At 45.4% G+C, this 21,812-nt stretch overlaps 2 protein-coding genes and 1 long non-coding RNA gene across 5 annotated transcripts; 1 reads left to right on the top strand and 2 right to left on the bottom strand.

The window, feature by feature from the left end:
• Nucleotides 1-45: 45 nt before the first annotated feature.
• Nucleotides 46-6,026, bottom strand: LOC121545422 (protein LSM14 homolog B). 3 transcript variants are annotated; one of them, XM_041855948.1, is made up of 9 exons: nucleotides 5,818-6,026; nucleotides 5,331-5,494; nucleotides 4,039-4,171; nucleotides 3,700-3,888; nucleotides 3,285-3,374; nucleotides 2,970-3,131; nucleotides 2,586-2,724; nucleotides 2,265-2,437; nucleotides 46-580 (listed from the first exon to the last, which is right to left on the bottom strand). In XM_041855948.1, exons 1-8 carry the CDS (start codon nucleotides 5,936-5,938, stop codon nucleotides 2,284-2,286), a joined length of 1,152 nt encoding a protein of 383 aa, XP_041711882.1. In that variant the 5' UTR covers nucleotides 5,939-6,026; the 3' UTR covers nucleotides 46-580; nucleotides 2,265-2,283. The 3 variants fall into 3 exon arrangements, with proteins under 3 accessions (XP_041711882.1, XP_041711883.1, XP_041711881.1); XM_041855949.1 differs by having other exon boundaries at nucleotides 2,273-2,437; XM_041855947.1 differs by having other exon boundaries at nucleotides 2,277-2,437.
• Nucleotides 6,027-6,432: 406 nt separating this feature from the next.
• LOC121545421 (transcription initiation factor TFIID subunit 4-like) lies at nucleotides 6,433-19,665 on the top strand. The gene is made up of 16 exons (XM_041855946.2): nucleotides 6,433-7,351; nucleotides 7,504-8,298; nucleotides 10,177-10,331; nucleotides 10,457-10,579; nucleotides 10,678-10,815; nucleotides 10,908-11,030; nucleotides 11,148-11,237; nucleotides 12,998-13,240; nucleotides 14,026-14,161; nucleotides 17,292-17,403; nucleotides 17,501-17,670; nucleotides 18,036-18,166; nucleotides 18,670-18,795; nucleotides 18,891-18,947; nucleotides 19,170-19,289; nucleotides 19,501-19,665. The coding sequence occupies exons 1-16, from the start codon at nucleotides 7,120-7,122 to the stop codon at nucleotides 19,663-19,665; spliced, it is 2,916 nt and encodes a 971-aa protein (XP_041711880.1). The 5' UTR covers nucleotides 6,433-7,119.
• Nucleotides 19,666-19,677: 12 nt separating this feature from the next.
• LOC123482297 lies at nucleotides 19,678-21,461 on the bottom strand. The gene is made up of 3 exons (XR_006657662.1): nucleotides 20,970-21,461; nucleotides 19,987-20,934; nucleotides 19,678-19,917 (listed from the first exon to the last, which is right to left on the bottom strand). It is a non-coding gene; the product is annotated as an uncharacterized LOC123482297 (long non-coding RNA).
• Nucleotides 21,462-21,812: the final 351 nt, after the last annotated feature.

Raw genomic sequence — 21,812 nt, 5'->3', positions numbered from 1 at the left:
CAACTTCCACCTACTATCATTGAACACAGAACATGAACAAGAAAATAAGCCTTTTCCCATGTTTATTAGATTTTAAACAATTGAACACTTATTCTCAAAATGATAGAAAACAAACCAATACATGGGAATTCAATATTTATGGCAGACATTTGCTCTGTTTTAATTAAGTTATATATAATTATATTAAGTAATATTAACAATACCTTTAACTATTTCCCCCTCACCAATTTAATCTTCAAATTGATTCCTTGAATAGTTTAGAAAGTTTGCATGTCATCCATTTATCAGAATACAGAAAAGGATGAAAAGCAAAGGCAAATTCAAATGCAAAAGCCAAAATGTACCTTAGGCTCAAAGAAAATAAAGAAACAGCAATGCATTTAGCTTCTCTATACTTATTCAGGTGTGGGGTCCCAAGAGTAAAAATAAATTCTCAATGTTTCTTCATTTCAAAACACTTCATGTTGGTAGAGAAAAATAATGGACTGCAAAATGTTATATTTAACTACAAAAACAAATGTACATACACAAACACGTCGTGGCAACTCAAGCACAAGGTAACCCAAGCTTCAAATGAGGCCTGTGGGGTAGAAAAACAACAACATTACTAGCCTTGCCTGGATAGACGCAGTCGCAAGCAATATATAGTGGGGGAAAAAAGTATTTAGTCAGCCACCAATTGTGCAAATTCTCCCACTTAAAAAGATGAGAGAGGCCTGTAATTCATCACAGGTACAAGTCAACTATGACAGACAAATTGAGATTTTTTTTTCCAGAAAATCACATTGTAGGATTTTTTATGAATTTATTTGCAAATTATGGTGGAAAACAAGTATTTGGTCACCTACAAACAAGCAAGATTTCTGGCTCTCACAGACCTGTAACTTCTTTAAGAGGCTCCTCTGTCCTCCACTCGGTACCTGTATTAATGGCACCTGTTTGAACTTATCAGTATAAAAGACACCTGTCCACAACCTCAAACAGTCACACTCCAAACTCCACTATGGCCAAGACCAAAGAGCTGTCAAAGGACACCAAAAACAAAATTGTAGACCTGCACCAGGCTGGGAAGACTGAATCTGCAATAGGTAAGCAGCTTGGTTTGAAGAAATCAACTGTGGGAGCAATTATTAGGAAATGGAAGACATACAAGACCACTGATAATCTCCCTCGATCTGGGGCTCCACGCAAGTTCTCACCCCGTGGGGTCAAAATGATCACAAGAACGGTGAGCAAAAATCCCAGAACCACACGGGGGGACCTAGTGAATGACCTGCAGAGAGCTGGGACCAAAGTAACAAAGCCTACCATCAGTAACACACTACGCCGCCAGGGACTCAAATCCTGCAGTGCCAGACGTGTCCCCCTGCTTAAGCCAGTACATGTCCAGGCCCGTCTGAAGTTTGCTAGAGTGCATTTGGATGATCCAGAAGAGGATTGGGAGAATGTCATATGGTCAGATGACACCAAAATATAACTTTTTGGTAAAAACTCAACTCGTCGTGTTTGGAGGACAAAGAATGCTGAGTTGCATCCAAAGAACACCATACCTACTGTGAAGCATGGGGGTGGAAACATCATGCTTTAGGGCTGTTTTTCTGCAAAGGGACCAGGACGACTGATCCGTGTAAAGGAAAGAATGAATGGGGCCATGTATCGTGAGATTTTGAGTGAAAACCTCCTTCCATCAGCAAGGGCATTGAAGATTAAACGTGGCTGGGTCTTTCAGCATGACAATGATCCCAAACACACCGCCCGGGCAACGAAGGAGTGGCTTCGTAAGAAGCATTTCAAGGTCCTGGAGTGGCCTAGCCAGTCTCCAGATCTCAACCCCATAGAAAATCTTTGGAGGGAGTTGAAAGTCAGTGTTGCCCAGCGACAGCCCCAAAACATCACTGCTCTAGAGGAGATCTGCATGGAGGAATGGGCCAAAATACCAGCAACAGTGTGTGAAAACCTTGTGAAGACTTACAGAAAACGTTTGACCTGTGTCATTGCCAACAAAAGGTATATAACAAAGTATTGAGAAACTTTTGTTATTGACCAAATACTTATTTTCCACCATAATTTGCAAATACATTTATTAAAAATCCTACAATGATTTTCTGGATTTTTTCTCTCTCATTTTGTCTGTCATAGTTGACGTGTACCTATGATGAAAATTACAGGCCTCTCATCTTTTTAAGTGGGAGAACTTGCACAATTGGTGGCTGACTAAATACTGTTTTCCCCCACTGTACCCAGGCTTTTGAATAAACACGCACGTCCTTACTCACTTGACCCTCACAGCCTCCCAGTCCCAGCTCGCTGGGAGGGCCGGCGCTGTGCTGACCCTAGCCCTCTCCGGCTGCGGTAGCCCCCACGGAACCTCAGGAAGCGGCCAGGAACCCCAAAGGTCTCAACATTCAGCTTCCTCTCCTCTGCCCAGGTAGTGCGTCTGGGTCATAGTGTAACATGATTAAACAAGCACAGAGACTACGTAGTCAGATCTTCGAAAGCATTTTGTGACATGAAATTGACTCAGACAGCATAATAGACAGGTTAGTCACTTTTAGAGCACATTTACAAAATAAATATAAATTCACCTGGATTTATGGTCTGACGAGATGTTGTCAAAGAAGGATTTGGCCTTGTCATAGTAGCACTTGGGCCCAAATGGATCCCTCTCCACTGTCTTCTCACCAGTTTCTACTCCTGGTTTCACCTTCCCTTCATCCTTTGTTTCTAGTAAAAATGCAAGCATGGATGAACAATGACTAACCATGGTTCTGAAAAGCTTGCAGATGATACCAGACAAAAATTAAAGGATACATTTCCACCAGAGATAGAAGTCCCCTTTTGTAGTAATTTCCCCAATCAGTGATGGCCAAATCATGATCGAATTGCCGCGTTCCTGCAACTACAGTACAAAGCACAGAGGCCCATTTGTCACATGGTGACGGACCTGTGGTTATTTTAATGCAACCAACCTTTGATGTTCAACTTGTCCTGCATCTCCCTCTCCAGCTCTTCCTTGTTGAACTGGGCGTTTGCAGAATCAAAGTCAAAGTCTGACTCAAACTTGAGTGTGCTAGGCTTGGAGCTCTTCACAAGGAGCTGGCCCTGATTACGATTCCTGGGCCTACGAGCTCCTGCAGGACAAAATGGAAAGAATTTGATAAGTCATTCATTCTAAGGTATGAGAAATTCTACAACCAAAGGGTTTACTATACAACCATCTAAAGCAAATGACATTTGTCCCTGACCCAAGAGCTAAAAAGACACCCATTACAGTGGGGGATTACCTTGTTTCCTCCTTGGTGGTGGCCTGTTCTCATCATTGGCCTCGTTCTGGGATTGGGAAGTTGTACGCTGACGCTGTACATCGGACCCACCTGATTGTAGAAAACAAGTTGTCAATCACATTACATAGTCATACAGTATTGGCCTTCAGTTTTACAGTATGAATGTATGTTTTTGCACATGGGTAATTTTTTATTACGTCTACAACTTAACCAGAGCAAACAAGTGAAATTACATTAGTTTAAAAATTCAAAATCAGGCATTATGCCTGACATACTATGGGAAGTAGTGCATCTTCTACGATGCAAAAGCTGAATAACACACATTCAGGTCCTTTTATTTTTCATATTCTACATGGATAAAGTAAATACCGAGCCCCCCCATCAGCCCATCCCAGCTTGCCCCCAGTCTGCTTACTGCCTAGTCCAGAGCGTCTCTGGGGCTGTGGGCTCACTCGTGCAGCTCGCTGCATGGGCCTACTGGTCTCCCTGCGCTGCTCCTGAGACACACTCTGGCCTTTCTTCTGCCCTGGCTCATCTAGAGGCACAGTCTGGACAGCCTGCTCCACCATAGGACCCCTTCTCACTTGAGGGCCTGGAGTTCCACCTGAGGAGACCAGGAATGAACAGGTCCAAGAGAGAGGTTGTATATCATCATTGGAAGCAAGCACCCGATAATGGATTTTATCATTCAAATGAATAGTGTTGCAATTTGAATCATTCCCAACAGTTCCCTGTCTGTTATTCACTGACTCACCCAGACCAAGGGCTGCAGCATACTGCTGGTTGAGCAGATAGTTGGCTGCTAGCTGGTTATAAGATGGGATCCTGTAGGGACTGATTGGTCCTGGAGTTGGATTATAGGAGGACGCTGATGTGCTGAGTGATGACTGAACCCCCCCCACCCACCCCCCCCCAAAAAAAAAAACGAGGAAAGAATACAGCAAATTGATAAATAATTTACTCGAAACACTGATACATGGACGGCCTCATGGCATAGCCTAGCACTTGATCATGACTCAATTACATTACACAAGTCATTGGACGAAGGCGTCTTCTGTAGTGGGGAGTTTTGTTAATACCCGGATGCTCAATCTAAACTAACACGTGTCGTTTGCGGTACAGTCCGGGAAGCAGACGGCAATTATCTTTCATTACACGACACCGAGAAATACATTTGAAAAAGTAAAAAGGTTAAATTGATAAACACCTTAGGGTTAGTGTTCACACAAGGCCATATCTCCATGTTATGGAAAACAGATGGAAGACAAGCGACCACCTGTGCTAATTAGCTATCTAGCATGCTCCAAACGCCTGTGTAAGCCAACTCTGGAAATGTAGCGGAAGTGTAGTTTTGTTGGATGAGGCACCCATAGCTGCAGTGTTGCCAACTTAGCGACTTTGTCGCTATATTTAGCGAGTTTTCAGACCCCTCTAGCGACACATTTTTAAAAATGCGACAAATCTAGCGACTTTTTCTGGTGTTATTGGAGAGTCCGACATGAAAGCACGTATTGTTCTTAATCTTCTCAACGAGCAGCGGGTGCTTTGTTACTCCGGTCCCAAAGCACTCACAGGCGGCCCTGTCCTCTCGATGCAGTCAGAGCAGGAGATGTTCACCCCTCCGCGTCCAGACTGCAAATGAATTGCGCATGCGGGAAGCCGCCGCTGGCTGATCCCGCCCTGGCTTTCCTCTCTCCTACAGCGTACAATTACATGTACATGGCCAATTATGCAAATTAGGTGATTACGTCATTTAGCGTATTTTAGGACAGCCAATAGCTACTTTCCTTACTGAGGAGTTGGCAACACTCTGTATTGATCTGTGCAAAACTGCTACAGTAAGTCTCTCATTATTTAAACGACTCTTTCTCCCTGATGAAATGGCCATATGTTTCAAAAGCAGTATCGCAAGTGATGATTGACGTTTCTAAACGCTAAAACACAGCGTCAGTATCGTAGTTCACACTAGGCAGTCTTGGGCAAATCTAATGGCTGAGAACAGAGTTCGCCTAGAGTTTGCGAGCTAGGCATAGCCTGTCTGCCTACCTGCACTATGGCAGTGTCCTGGGGCAGGCCATGGTGAGATTTTGGAGGCTCACACAATGAGATATCTTTGATATCACTTCCCCTGAATATGATGTACTCATAGACGTCATCTTTGGGAGGGGTTGGCCTGTCTGTGAGTCGGCCCTCTGATCCAAATGACTTCACTGCACATGAACAAGAGAAATCATGGAAGTTAATTGACAGGCCAAATCAGATGTTATGTTTTCACTATGCAATCCATTGACATAACTGGACACAAACCAAATAAACTATCCGGTAAAATACAATAACAGTAGACCTAAATGACCAAACTAGAAACGTTACTTTCACAGCCCACATTGTCCCTGTGTGAAGTATGGGCTCCAACATCTATTTGTAGTGCCACATGTGATCACAATGACTTATTTTAGGAGCAAACATGTCTTCTTTGACTACTACTGCTGTCTGAGAGTGAATATGCGTCTCTTTGGCCGCTCACATAATTTACCTTTTGTCAACACCACCGTTGAATTCACGGTATCAATGGTGTATAAGATGCCCTCATACCGATTTAGAGCTTTGGAAATCAAGCCGATTTTACTGCCGATATAAGGAGTCCCGACGCTCATGGTAGCGGGTGAACTGATGGCAACAAGTAATCGTCAAGAAGCCTAATCTCTGCGTTGTTTAAAAATGTTTAGATTCACATGACAGCAAGACAACATGCGGCTCATGAGAGGGAATTTATGGACCATCACACCAAGGTGAGCCACGCCTTCTCATTTACAGGTGCACCTGTGCCTCAAGGAGTCATGGTTGGATTGCATGTTCTGAAAAAAGTGATAGCTACAAGTTAATTGGAACTTCATCAACTATACTCTGTATGCAACAGTTATTGATGGCATATAGCCAAGGAATATTGGCTAAGTGTCGCTGGAAATATGCTATTCCGAGTTCATGCAATTCCATTCTATAGGATTTATTGTAGCCTATAAACTAGGCTAAATGTCAATAGGCTAATCCAAACAAATATACACTATGACTGAAACAAAATAATATATAATAATTGTATAGGCCTATATATGTTTTTATTAAACTTTATTAAAATTCAATTTAGCCTACAAATTCTCTCTCGAGCGCATTATTCAATAGCACCAGCATACGTTTACGTCATTTAGCAGACGCTCTTATCCAGAGCGACTTACAAATTGGCATACCCAGTGAAAGTTAAAATATCACATGGTACATCAATCTCTTACGTATGAATAGGCTACTGGTACATACATGTACGCAGTAAAACAAAATACATTTCAGATGCTTTATTGTCCTGCATTGGTGTCAGTGTCAGTCAGTGGGCACGAAGCTGGCTGTCTAGTTCTGACAGTCAGCAGCGAGCACACATTACGCGCCCCCGTGCGGGCGGTAACAGCAGCTGTAGGACAGACCGCCTGAAAAACAACGCAGCCATTTTGAGTCGAGAATAAAAACTCAAAAGCTCAAAGAAATCCACTCTATTTCCTCTATAATAATTCAAAATAAGTACAGTCGGCAACATAATCGACGTATCGTGTGGTTCGTTTCCATTTGCAACGCCAGCCGTACAACTACCCAATGCAATCCTGTCTGTACTGTTGTCCCAATTTTTCGCCCGTGCTATCACATCCGGCTGGCATTCCTTAAATGCAATTTGTAACAATTCATCCCAAACTGTAAATCTAGCAATAACCAATCAGCGCACCCCGGAATCCGATGTCAGTGACGGCGTATCCAATCGGCGCATGCGTCTCACTAGCTGTGTAGCAGAGTGAAGATGGCGGCGGGCTCCGATTTACTGGATGATGTTTTTTTCAACACAGAGGTGGACGAGAAAGTAGTTAGTGATCTAGTTGGATCTTTGGAGTCTGAGCTCACGGGATCGGGTCGTGGAAATTCTTCGGTCAGGGTCCAGTCTGCAGCAAATCACATTGACAACTCCGCTGTAGGTCGCAATTCCAATGTCCAGGACAGCAAAATGGGACTTTCACAAGAGCTTGCTAAACCAGGTAAGATAGCTGACTGGTTAGCTAATTTTGGTCACGTAGTTTTTCGTCTCTTTTAGCCACACAATTTGACAACTCCTGCTTATACAGCTGCATATTTTCAATTGATAGATATTCGATATTTCCATCCCTCTCATGTGTTTCCTCTCCTGTAGGGACTGGCGTGCAAGGGGGTGTCATTAATAGTAGGAGGTCCCAGGGTTCAACCATGTATGCAGCGATCGGGACGACGGCGGCGGGCTCGAGCATGACAGCCGGGCACAGTCCGAGCAAGACTGGGACAGTCAGTGGTGTGGTAACGGTGGTTCCCGATCACGGGGTAGGGATCAGAAAAACTGTGGCGGCTGGTGTACAAACTTTAAATGGAAGTAGCGTTGTGATAAACTCTCATAATTCAGGAAGTGTTGCCGCTTTGGGGTGCTCAGCAGGCAGCACAGTGGCCGCCGTCGCGGTTGTCAACAACGGACCGAGCTCCGTGGTCAAAGGAAACACAAACTTACCCTCAACTTCCAGCACTGTTATTCAAACACCTGTTATGCACAATGCTGTCACTTCACCTGTGATATCGTCTCAGCTGTCTGTTCTAAACGGTGTGCCCACTGTCACGCTCGTGAGGCCGCCTATGCAAACACCCGGAACAGTCACCTCGCAGAGCGGGAGTAATAATACCGTTCTGATACCATCTGTCGACGTTGCCCACCCTGCAAGTTCAGGAGCTCAAATCAACAAGTTGGAGTTGCCAAAAACGACCATACAAACGACTTCACAAGTCGCCGCCCCCAGTGTTGTAGGAAAAAGTCTGGTTTTACAAAATGTGAGGACCTCCATCCCATCGACTATTGCAGGCAGTCCTGGCGGGATAAAGGCGATCGTGCCACAGGTGTTCTCCCCGAGACTTCCGCAACCCCAACAGAATGCTTCAAACATCCAAAACATTCAGCTCCCTCCAGGTAACTTTCATTCTCAGGTGACATTGTATAGCTGATTCATTGAAGCATGTGGCATGTTTTGACGTGGTACAGTAGCCAGTTAGGGAGAAGTCTGCATTAGTGGGACATTTTTTTGAGGGTACTGTCTTAACTGTACTATAATTTTGCAGCCCAATCACAACACATGTTATTTGGTTGTTGCTGAATGTGTTCTGTGCATGAAAAAATGGTTTTGGTGAGTGTGACATCATTTTAGTGTGTGTGGTCAGGTTTCTTAGATGGAGTGACTTGTTGAAACTCATGAAAAACCGGCATACATAGGAAACATTGCACTATAATGATAAGGCTGTCATTCTGTAAATTATAATTAAACAATCTAGCTTTTCATGTTAAAATGAATAGTTATTGGTAGTGTTTTGAAATATAATAACCATTCATGTAAATAGTAATAATATTTATGAAAATCTGATTATAGTGGTGTCCCACTTACCCTGAATGGTGTTTGAATAGTGGGACAGGGACCTTTACAGCTATTAAAATACACAAAATAAACTTTTAATCAATTTAAATGTGAATTCTTTCATTAGATATTCTAAAATACATTGAAATATGTTCTTTTAGTTGTTTCTAACATCTGTAAATCGTTTCTAGATGCTATTTAGCACATAAACAGCATAGGATGACGGTGGATGGAATTAGTGGGAAATGGCAAGAGTAGGAAAGGAAAGAAAGGCCAATGACAAGTAAGAAAGGGAGGATAGAAGAGGCATGATTTATGAAAGGGGACATCGTTTGGTGGGGCAATAGAGGGGTTTCAGGATCAAGTAAAAGCTGTGAAGACTCTGTTAGTTAGATTTTCATCAAGAGCTTGGAATGTCCCCAAATACATTTTCCAAGGACATTGAGAGGGTCTAGTTGGCTGTCTTATTTTTTTTTTTTTTTTACAGATGGTGTGTTATCTATAAGCCTCTACAAAGTATTATTGATGATTTCACAACAAGTGTCAGGTGAAGTGGGACGCTGTGTTCTTAATGAGAAAATAGTGTCCCACTTCATCTACTTAAGTGTCCCACTAGCATTGAAAGACACTTCATCAAAAGTAGGGATCTGATGTTGTTTTAGGGGTTGTAGCACCTGAATTAATTGAAATAAACATCACTTGAGTAGGGGTACACTGATTTTGATTGTCTACATAGCGATCTACCAAAAAGTGTCCCACTAACGCTGACTTCACCCTATGTCAGTTAGCCACAGTGAGTCGAGAGAGGATACAATGTAGCTTGCTGGCAGCATAGTGTTTATTTTCAACACTCTCTGTGAAACATAAACTTTTTTGCAAACTTGTAGTTAACATTCGCTATGTTGTATCAGCTACAGTTGACATCGCTGCTGCACCTTTGGTTTATCAGACAAAACTCCCTGTGCATGTGTGTTTTGCTGTCAGTTGTTTATGCTCCACGAGCACACTGACCTGTGGGAACGTTCTATTGATTCTGCCTACTTGTGTCGCCTGTAAAATCACACACAGGCTACCCTGGCACACATACCATGGATCGATTATCAATAGGCACGCTGACACCATAGCGCATCATGTAACGTAGTTTCATGCACGTGTCAAATTTTCTGTGGGAGTTGCATGTCTCACAGGTTCTGTCTAACAATGCTAGCTCTAGTTAAGCTCTCCACTGAGAGCTGAACGTTTTTTTGTTGTTGTTGTGATAAGTGCTTTTTTATTGTCACTTTTCTGCGAAGAGTGGCTAACACTGTATTTTCTAACCAAACAAAGTGTTCCATAGTTATTAATAAGATATGTATTTGTATTTAGCCAGTAAGTGTCTGTCTGTTGATCTATGACCCCTGTTTGACTTCTTACCCCTGACTCCTCCATGCCCTGTGCAGGCATGGTGCTGGTGCGCAGTGAGAGTGGGCAACTTTTGATGATCCACCAGCAGACCCTGGCCCAGATGCAGGCCCAGTCCCAGTCCCAGAGCGCCATGACCCCACGGGCAGCCACCCCCACCAGCACTCCCCCTGTCCAGATCACCTCTGTACAGGTACACACACACACACACACACACACACACACACACACACACACACACAAATCATCTCTTACCTACAGTGATGGAGAGATCACAGTGTGACATCCTGAACCCTTGTCCTCTCCTCTGTCCTGCAGGCTCCAGGGATGCCCATGATGGCCCGTCAAGTGACCCCCACCACCATCACTAAGCAGGGCTCCCCGGCCCAGACTGCTGTCCAGGCCACCACTACCCTCCAGAGGCCTCCTGTACTACAGCAGGTAGGTACACAACTCATCCCCCTATTCTCTTCCATTCTCTTCAATCTCCCCCCTTAGTCTCCTTTCATACCCTGCTTCCTCTGACCCATCTCCTATAGAACACCATTATGCTGGGTGGGGTGGCTGCCACCCCAGGTCAGGCCCCAGTACAGCCTGGCTCGGCAGCAGTCACCCAGAGAGCAGGGACCCCTGGAACTACTGGGACACCAGGCACCCCCATAGTCGCTTCTACCACGGTCAGACAACACTCATCTACTCCCTCCTTCCAGCATTTGTCTACTCCTAAATAGTCATGCAGTGGTCCTAACTTGTGTATTTGTGTGTGTAGGAGATCCTGGAGAACGTGAAGAAGTGTAAGAACTTCCTGTCCACGCTGATCAAGCTGGCATCTAGCGGGAAGCAGTCGCCTGAGACCACAGCCAACGTCAAGGAGTTAGTCAAGAGCCTGCTGGTACGCCTGTCTGGTCATCTGTCTGGCCGTATGTGTCTATCTCTCTGTCTCTTGCACTCACTCTCACTATTTTTCTCACTCTGTCTTTCTACATTGTCTGTTTTTCTACCACCGCAGGAGGGTAAGATCGAAGCGGAGGACTTCACCAGTCAGTTATACCGGGAGCTCAACTCCTCTCCTCAGCCATATCTCGTGCCTTTCCTCAAGGTGAGACTGATGGCTTTTCCCTTCTAATGTAGCTACAGTTGAAGTCGGAAGTTTACATACATACACCTTAGCCAAATACATTTAAACTCAGTTTTTCACAATTCCTGACATTTAATCCTAGTAAAGATTCCCTGTCAGTTAGGATCACCACTTTATTTTAAGAATGTGAAATGTCAGAATAATAGTAGAGAGAATTATTTATTTCAGCTTTTATTTCTTTCATCACGTTCCCAGTAGGTCAGAAGTTTACATACATTCAATTAGTATTTGGTAGCATTGCCTTTAAATTGTTTAACTTGGGTCAAACGTTTCGGGTAGCCTTCCACAAGCTTCCCACAATATGTTGGGTGAATTTTGGCCCATTCCTCCTGACAGAGTTGGTGTAACTGAGTCAGGTTTGTAGGCCTCCTTGCTCGCACACGCTTTTTCAGTTCTGCCCACACATCTTCAATAGGATTGAGGTCAGGGCTTTGTGATGGCCACTCCAATACCTTGACTTTGTTGTCCTTAAGCCATTTTGCCACAACGTTGGAAGTATGCTTGGGGTCATTGTCCATTTGGAAGACCCATTTGCGACCAAGCTTTAACTTCCTGACTGATGTCTTGAGATGTTGCTTCAATATTTTCACATAATTTTCCTTCCTCATGATGCCATCTATTTTGTGAAATGCACCAGTCCCTCCTGCAGCAAAGCACCCCCACAGCATGATGCTGCCACCCCCGTGCTTCACGGTTGGGATGGTGTTCTTCGGCTTGCAAGAACCCCCTTTTTCCTCCAAACATAACGATGGTCATTATGGCCAAACAGTTATATTTTTGTTCCATCAGACCAGAGGACATTTCTCCAAAAAGTACGATCTTTGTCCCCATGTGTAGTTGCAAACCGTAGTCTGGCTTTTTTATGGTGGTTTTGGAGCAGTGGCTTCTTCCTTGCTGAGCGGCATTTCAGGTTATGTCGATATAGGACTCGTTTTACTGTGGACATAGATACTTTTGTACCTGTTTCCTCCACCATCTTCACAAGGTCCTTTTTCTGTTGTTCTGGGATTGATTTGCACTTTTCGCACCAAAGTACGTTAATCTCTAGGAGACAGAACGCGTCTCCTTCCTGAGCGGTATGACGGCTGCGCGGTCCCATGGTGTTTATACTTGCGTACTATTGTTTGTACAGATGAACGTGGTACCTTCAGGCGTTTGGAAATTGCTCCCAAGGATGAACCAGACTTGTGGAGGTCTACAATTCTTTTTCTGAGGTCTTGGCTGATTTCTTTTGATTTTCCCATGATGTCAAGCAATGAGGCACTGAGTTTGAAGGTAGGCCTTGAAATACATCCACAGGTACACCTCCATTTGACTCAAATTATATCAATTAGCTTATCAGAAGCTTCTAAAGCCATGACATCATTTTCTGGAATTTTCCAAGCTGTTTAAAGGCACAGTCAACTTAGTGTATGTAAACTTCTGACCCACTGAAATTGTGATACAGTGAATTATAAGTGAAATAATCTGTCTGTAAACAATTGTTGTAAAAATTACTTGTGTCATGCACAAAGTAGATGTCCTAACCGACTTGACAAAACTATAGTTTGTTAACAAGAAAATTGTGGAGTGGTTGAAAAACGGGTTTTAATGACTCCAACCTAAGTGTATGTAAACTTCCGACTTCATCTGTAGCTATACACACAAACAAATTCAAGTGGCCAACGATGCAATATACTGTAGATGAGAGAATGAATTGTGTTCTTCCTCCCCATCTCCAGAGGAGTCTTCCTGCACTGCGTCAAATGACCCCAGACTCGGCAGCCTTCATCCAGCAGAGCCAGCTGCCTCAGGCTAGCGCCCAGCCTGTCGCCTCCTCCAAGGCCTTGACTGCTGTGGTGCTGGGGGGCATGGCTGCCGCACAGAGATCCCCTCTCAACAGCAGCAGCCCTGGGGCCAAAGGGACCGTGCACCAGTCTCCTGTCATCAGCCTGGCCCAGACGCCTCATAGCAAGCCTGGCCTGGTATACTATATCCTAATGATACTCCACTGTGTGTTTCCCCTATTGTATAGGCGGGGTGCCTTGTTGTTTTAATGTCATATGAAGTCTATATGACTGTATGTTATGTTGAGGGATGACCCCAAGTGTATCACCCTTTTCACGCTACTTGGCCAAGCCGAGCTGCAGTCGGCTGGCCTGGTTACGCAGCCACATAGTTGCTGAAACCATACTGGAAAGGACAATGTGAAAAGGAAATACCCGAGCCTGTACAGTAAGGTTCAGGTCTGCTCTCTTTCTTCCTCTGGCCTCTCTCGCTTTCTCTCTTTCTGTTTTCTCTCTCTCTCTCTGGTCTCTCTCTGTCTCTCTCTCTCTCTCTCTGGTCTCTGGTCTCTCTCTCACTCTGTCTTTTTCACTCTGGGCTCTCTCTGGTCACTCTCTTGGCTCTCTGGCCTCTCTGTGGTCTCTCTGGCTCTCTCTCTGGTCTCTTGTCTCTTTCTCTCTGGTCTCTCACTTTCTGGCCTCTCTCTGGTCTCTCTCACTGTCCGGCCTCTCTCTCTCTCTGGCCTCTCTCTCTCTCCATCTCTGGCCTCTCTTTCTGGCCTCTCTGGCCTCTCCCTCTCTCTCTCTGGTGTCTCTCTCTCTGGTCTCTCTCTGGCCTCTCTCTCTGGTATCTCTCTCTCTCTGGGCTCTGTCTCTCTCTGGCCTCTCTTTCTCTCTCTCTCTCTGGTCTCTTTCTCTGGCCTCTCTGGTTGGTCTCTCGTCTCTTTCTCTTTGGCTCTCTCTCTTTGGTCTCTCTCTCTCTGTAGATGGTTCCTCAACAGCAGGGGGCAATGGCGAGGCCTCAGGTGACTCTGGCCCAGTCACCCATGGTTACGCTCCAAGGCCAGCACCACAGTCGCATCATCATGGGACAGCCGCAGGTGGTCAAACAGCTGCAGACAGGTGTGTGTGTGTTTGTTTTGTATTGTCTGTGTCCCATTTTTAGACATCAAAACTATGAAATAAACAAATCAAAATATATTTGAGATTCTTCAAAGTAACCGCCCTTTGCCTTGATTACAGCTTTGCACACTTGGCATTCTCTCAACCAGCTTCACCTGGAATGCTTTTCCAACAGTCTTGAAGGAGTTCCCACATATGCTGGGCACTTGTTGGCTGCTTTTCCTTCACTCTGCTGTTCGGCTCATCCCAAACCATCTCAATTGGGTTGAGGTTGGTGGATTATGGAGGCCAGGTCATCTGATGCAGCACTCCATCACTCTCCTTCTTGGTAAAAAGCCCTTACACAGCCTGGAGGTACCCTCCCTACCTTGTCACAACACAACTGATTGGCTCAAACACATTAAGAAGGAAAGAAATTCCACAAATTCACTTTTAAGAAGGCACACCTGTTAATTGAAATGCATTCCAGGTGACTACCTCATGAAGCTGGTTGAGAGAATGCCAAGAGTGTGCAAAGCTGTCATCAAGGCAAAGGGTTGCTATTTGAAGAATCTCAAATATATTTTGATTTGTTTACCACTTTTTGGGTTACTACATGATTCCATATGTGTTATTTAATAGTTTTGATGTCTTCACTATTATTCTACAATGTAAAAATAAAGAAAAATCCTGGAATGAGTAGGTGTGCCCAAACTTTTGACTGGTAGTGTGGATATATATACAACCCCTTATTTTTGGCACTAAAGTCTCCATATACAGTATATAGTGCATTCGGAAAGTATTCAGACCCCGTGACAGCCTTATTCTTAAATGGATAAAATAGTTTTTTTCCCCTCATCAATCTACACACAATACTCCATAATGACAAAGCAAAACAGGTTTTTAGAAATGTTTGCAAATTTATTACAAATAAAAAACGGAAATATCACATTTACGTAAGTATTCAGACCCTTCACTCAGAACTTTGTTGAAGCAACTTTGGCAGCGATTACAGCCGCAAGTCTTCTTGGGTATTACGCTACAAGCTTGGCACACTTGTATTTAGGGAGTTTCTCCCATTCTTCTCAAGCTCTGTCAGGTTGGATGGGGAGCGTCGCTACACAGCTATTTTCAGGTCTCTCCAGAGATGTTCGATCAGGTTCAAGTCCGGGCTCTGGCTGGGCCACTCAAGGACATTCAGAGACTTGTCCCGAAGCCAGTCCTGCATTTTCTTGGCTGTGTGCTTAGGGTTGTTGTCCTGTTGGAAGGTGAACCTTCGCCTCAGTCTGAGGTCCTGAGCGCTCTGATTTTCATCAAGGATCTCTTTGTACTTTGCTCCGTTCATCTTTCCCTCGATCCTGACTAGTCTCCCAGTCCCTGCCGCTGAAAAGCACATCCCCACAGCATGATGCTGCCACCACCATGCTTCACTGTAGGGATGGTGCCAGTTTTCCTCCAGACGTGACACTTGGCATTCAGGCCAAAGAGTTCAATCTTGGTTTCATCAGACCAGAGCGTCTTGTTTCTCATGGTCTGAGAGTCCTTGAGGTGCCTTTTGGCAAACTCCAAGCGGGCTGTCATGTGCCTTTTACTGAGGAGTGGCATCCTTCTGGCCACTCTACCATAAAGGTCTGATTGGTGGAGTGCTGGAGAGATGGTTGTCTTTCTGGAATGTTCTCCCATCTCCACAGAGGATCTCTGGAGCTCTGTCAGAGTGAACTTTGGGTTCTTGGTCACCTCCCTGACCAAGGCCCTTCTCCCCCGATTGCTCCGTTTGGCCGGGCAGCCAGCTCTAGGAAGAGTCTTGGTGGTTCCAAACTTCTTCCATTTAAGAATGATGGAGGCCACAAGTTGTAGAAACATCTCAAGGATGATAAATGGAAACAGGATGCACCGGAGCTCAATTTCGAGTGTCATAGGAAAGAGTCTGAATACTTATGTAAACAAGGTATTTCTGTTTTTTGTTTTTTTATACATTTGCAAAAATTCTAATAAACTGTTTTCGCTTTGTCATTATGGGGTATTGTGTGTAGATTGAGGATTATTTATTTTTTAAATCCATTTTAGAATAAGGCTGTAACGTAACAAAATGTTGAAAAAATCAAGGGGTCAGAATACTTTCCGAATGCACTGTACTTCCATTCATTTTTTCCAACTGGTACGGGGGGGACCTGTACGTTTTCGTGAGTTTCACCTTTCCACAGAGTGTGTAGCCCAAACTGTTTCACCGCAGATGGGGAAGTGCGATATCTCGGATTGAGACGCATCCAATGCAAAAAAAACATATCTCCAGCTTAAACTGACAGATCTTCATGGTGATTTTTATTATTACGCTAATTAGATTTCCGCGGGGGCGCAGACATCGACTCTATTAACTGCATTTTGCCTGTGTGTTTGATGCGTGCGTTTGTGTACTCATCATACGTGAACATCTCTAATATAAATATTGTTTATACAAAGGATAAAATATACTATAGGCCTAATAGTAGTTTGTATTACCTTATTAATCTTTATCTTATTATCTAGTGCTTTGATACACCATCACTGTAGAATGTGATACGACTCATGTGCAGGATTGGATCTTTCCTGTGTGAGGTATTTTTCCACTGGGCTGGGAGGCTCTGGGACAAACACACATGGTGTGAACAATGCCAATTAGCAGTGTCTGTGATCAAAGGCAACAGACAGAAAGAAGTGTATTGGTTCTGTATGTGACCGGCAGCTATTAGCTAGTGGAGACGGCAGTGATGTGATAAGTGCTGCTGCTGCTGTGTGTGTGTGTGTCCGTGTGTCCACTGTCCCCCTGGCTTGCCTTGCTGGCTTCACTGACCAGGGACTGTATAGAAACACTGCCCCTTGTGACATATGTATATAACTGCATGCTATATTGATCACGTCTATTGATGGATGGGGTTTGAGGGACCCATAGAAAGCTCTCTCATCTGTGAAATGTTTTCTTCCTCCATCTCACTTCCTCTTGAGGTCCGCTTCACTCTTCTGCTCACAGCAACTCTACCAAGACAAAGTAAATTATTTATTGATGAATTATGATATATGATATGAAAGGGTTAGGAGGCTGAATAAAGGTATAGTGTCTGTCTGTTATGTAACTGTTCCCTTCGCTCTCTCCTTCTGTCCCTCTCGCTCTCAGTTCCTGTAGTGAAGCAGGCTCTAGCACCAGGGGCCAAGGTAACACTGGGGCCCCAGTCTATGCTCCACGTAGTACAGAAAAACAGGCAGGAGGCAGGCGGAGGAATCTTCAAGTAAACACAAAACACACACACACACAGACATCCATGTACAAATCCGATGATTTCGTTAAAATGAGGCCTTATAAACAGTTTCTCTCCCTCCATCCAGGGATGATGATGACATAAATGACGTGGCCTCTATGGCTGGAGTCAACCTATCAGAGGAGAGTGCCCGCATTCTGGCAACCAACTCTGAGATGGTCGGCGCGGTGACCCGCTCCTGTAAGGACGAGGCCTTCCTCTACACCTCCTCACTAACACAGAGAGTACATGAGATAGGTGAGACACGCACATACACACACACAGACACACCACACACACACAGACACACCACACACACACAGACACACCACACACACACAGACACACCATACACACACACAGACACACCATACACACACACAGACACACCATACACACACACAGACACACCATACAGACACACCACACACACACACACACACACACAGACACACCACACACACACACAGACACACCAGACACACCACACACACACACACATACCACACACACACACACAGACACACCACACACACACACAGACACAGACACAACACGCACACACACACACACATTCTATACCTAAAATCTCTGACATCTCCTGTCCTGTTGTGTTGTAACAGGCAGGAGGTTAGGGGTGACTGACCTGGGGCCGGAGGTGATCAACTACGTTTCCCATGCTACACAGCAGCGGCTGCAGAACCTGCTGGAGAAAGTGACGGAGGTGGCGCAGCAGAAAAACATCACCTTCAAGGTGAGAGAACATAGCTTCTGTGGGTGTTTGTGTGGAAGAGGTTCACTAGAGAAGTTATTTAATGAGCTATTGAAGTTGTATGTTATATTTAGTCAAAACGGGGTTGTGATTTGGTCTTTCATCTTCACTGGTGCTAATGGCAACGGGTTCGCAAAAAGTGCTGAAATAATTTGATGATGCCAATGATAATATCTGATTGAACCATGGTCCCATGTAGCTCAGTTGGTAGAGCATGGTGTTTGCAACGCCAGGGTTGTGGGTTCGATTCCCACGGGGGGCCAGTATGAAAAAATGTATGCACTCACTAACTCTGGATAAGAGCGTCTGCTAAATGACTAAAATGTAAAATGAACCATTTTACCCTCGTAATTCATTATTTATCTTCTCCCCCTCCCCCTCCATCCCCCTCCCCCTCTATCTCCCTCCCCCTCTATCTCCCTCCCCCTCCCCCTCTCTCTCCCTCCCCCTCTCCCTCCCTCCCCCTCTCTCTATCTCTCCTTCAGGAGGATGATAAGTATGAACAGGTGAGTGACGTGCGAGCCCAGCTGAAGTTCTTTGAGCAGCTGGATCAGATGGAGAAACAGAGGAAGGAGGAGCAGGAGAGAGAGATCCTGATGAAGGCAGCTAAGGTAACTGATGTATAGCAGTTTGTGCCATCTAGTGGTCATATACTGTAAGTGCCAGTAGTGGTGATGCTGAATACTGTGCCTCTTTCCTCCCCCAGTCTCGATCACGGCAAGAGGACCCAGAGCAGCTTCGGCTTAAACAGAAGGCTAAAGAGGTGAGAGTACAGGGTTTGTGTAGCTGTATACATAGTGTGTGTAGCATTAGCGTAACATGTCGTATGTGAATGAATTGTAGTGTTTCTCATACTCTTTGTGTGTCAAGATGTTCATGTATAGTGGGTGCGGGTATGTGTGTGAGCATGTCATGTGTCTCTGTCTTCAGGCACAGGAGTCTTGTATTGTAATGCCTGGTCCCTGTGTGTGTGTGTGTGTTCTAGATGCAGCAGCAGGAGCTGAATCAGATCAGGCAGAAGGAGGCCAACATGACGGCCCTGGCAGCCATCGGCCCCAGGAAGAAACGGAAAATGAACTCCCCCGTCAGCGGAGCCGGGGCTGAGGTAGAGTATCATAACCAAACATAGACCAGTACTGTGGGCTGGATCATTGACTCTTGATTGATCTTAACAAAGAAAACAATGCTTTTAGTTGATAGCAGTTTATGCATACACATATTTTTGAAGATCAACATGGATTACTTTACTTTCTCTGTCTTCCCCCACCTCTCTCTCCCCTTCTCCCTCCCTCCCTCCTCTCTCTCTCTCTCTTCAGGATTCTTGCTCTGGTCCCTCTCCGTCAGGTGTGTACAATAGCGGAGGCTCCAGGCCTCAGCGCCAGCGCATCACCAGGGTCAACCTCAGGGACCTGCTCTTCTGTCTGGAAAATGAGAGAGAGACCAGCCGCTCACACCTGCTCTATAAAGGCTTCCTCAAATAACACACAGGGAGACCAGACATGCCCAATAACACTTTCCTAAAGGACAAGAAATGAATGAGAGAAACCATTCACTCTGATGCACCTGATGCTTCCTCCTATAGCACCTCCCTAACAGATAGAGACAAGCCACTCTCTATAGCACCTCCCTAACAGAGACAAGCCACACTCTATAGCACCTCCCTAACAGACAGAGATCAGCCACTCTCTATAGCACCTCCCTAACAGACAGAGACCAGCCACTCTCTATAGCACCTCCCCTAACAGAGACCAGCCACTCTCTATAGCACCTCCCTAACAGAGACAAGCCACTCTCTATAGCACCTCCCTAACAGACAGAGATCAGCCACTCTCTATAGCACCTCCCTAACAGACAGAGACCAGCCACTCTCTATAGCACCTCCCTAACAGAGACCAGCCACTCTCTATAGCACCTCCCTAACAGAGACAAGCCACTCTCTATAGCACCTCCCTAACAGACAGAGATCAGCCACTCTCTATAGCACCTCCCTAACAGACAGAGACCAGCCACTCTCTATAGCTCCTCCCTAACAGAGACAAGCCACTCTCTATAGCACCTCCCTAACATACAGAGACCAGCCACTCTCTATAGCACCTCCCTAACAGACAGAGACAAGCCACTCTCTATAGCTCCTCCCTAACAGACAGAGACCAGCCACTCTCTATAGCACCTCCCTAACAGAAAGAGACCAGCCACTCTCTATAGCACCTCCCTAACAGAGACAAGCCACTCTCTATAGCTCCTCCCTAACAGAGACAAGCCACTCTCTATACCACCACCCTAACAGAGACCAGCCACTCTCTATAGCACCTCCCTAACAGACAGAGACCAGCCACTCTCTATAGCTCCTCCCTAACAGACAGAGACCAGCCACTCTCTATAGCACCTCCCTAACAGACAGAGAAAAGCCACTCTCTATAGCACCTCCCTAACAGACAGAGACCAGCCACTCTCTATAGCACCTCCCTAACAGACAGAGACAAGCCACTCTCTATAGCACCTCCCTAACAGACAGAGACAAGCCACTCTCTATAGCACCTCCCTAACAGAGACCAGCCACTCTCTATACCACCTCCCTAACAGAGACAAGCCACTCTCTATAGCTCCTCCCTAACAGACAGAGACAAGCCACTCTCTATAGCTCCTCCCTAACAGAGACAAGCCACTCTCTATAGCACCTCCCTAACAGAGACAAGCCACTCTCTATAGCACCTCCCTAACCGACAGAGACCAGCCACTCCCTATAGCACCTCCCCTAACAGAGACAAGCCACTCTCTATAGCACCTCCCTAACAGAGACAAGCCACTCTCTATAGCACCTCCCTAACAGAGACAAGCCACTCTCTATAGCACCTCCCTAACCGACAGAGACCAGCCACTCCCTATAGCACCTCCCCCAGAGATGAGAGCAACCAATTGCACCTCCCTCAAAGGGTCAGATAGACCAGCTACACTTGATGGTACCTTCTCTTCTTCTGTGGTCTCCTAGAATCATTACCTCCTAGACTAGAGGAGAGACCAACGACACCTGGAATATGAATCATCAGCTGAGCCCTACACACCCTCCTCAAAGAGAGACCAGGTTGTTGCAGCTGTGAAACAGTGAGCTGGTGGGACTGACCTATCAGACTAGCTCTTCTGGGCTCTCCTTTACAGTGCCTCTCACGGTTCTGTAGGGACCATAAAGATGGATAGAGGACTCGTCTTTGTATCTGTGCCATTGTAGCGTCTGACAGCATGGGCAGCTCCAGTGAAGCGATCTCCATTTTGAAGTAGTCAATTTTCTTCTTCATGATTGGCTGATCCCTCCTGATGACCCAGTTGGACATGACTCCAACGGGGTCACCAGGAGGGATCTGCCAATAAAGTTGGAAGTCCCACCCAGTTGATAACATTAAAATGGTGGATGCCCTCAATGGCACTGCCCATGCTAATACGGCCTTTTGCCACTAGAGGCCTCAATCATTCTCTATGTTAGAGACCTGCTACTGGCAACCAGGTCCCCTCCCATACACTGCCCTCTGGTGCCCTGGAGGGGAAATGCTCTTGTTTGTGAGGTCTCCTTTGGGTCTGGAAACATCCTCATGTTTTGCAGTAGGGACATGCATTAGCTTTTACATCCTTTAAC

Source organism: Coregonus clupeaformis, chromosome 30, assembly GCF_020615455.1.
Source record: "Coregonus clupeaformis isolate EN_2021a chromosome 30, ASM2061545v1, whole genome shotgun sequence".
NCBI lineage: Eukaryota > Metazoa > Chordata > Actinopteri > Salmoniformes > Salmonidae > Coregonus > Coregonus clupeaformis.
Note: the sequence above shows the minus strand (reverse complement) of the source record. Positions and strands in the feature narration are given on the sequence as shown.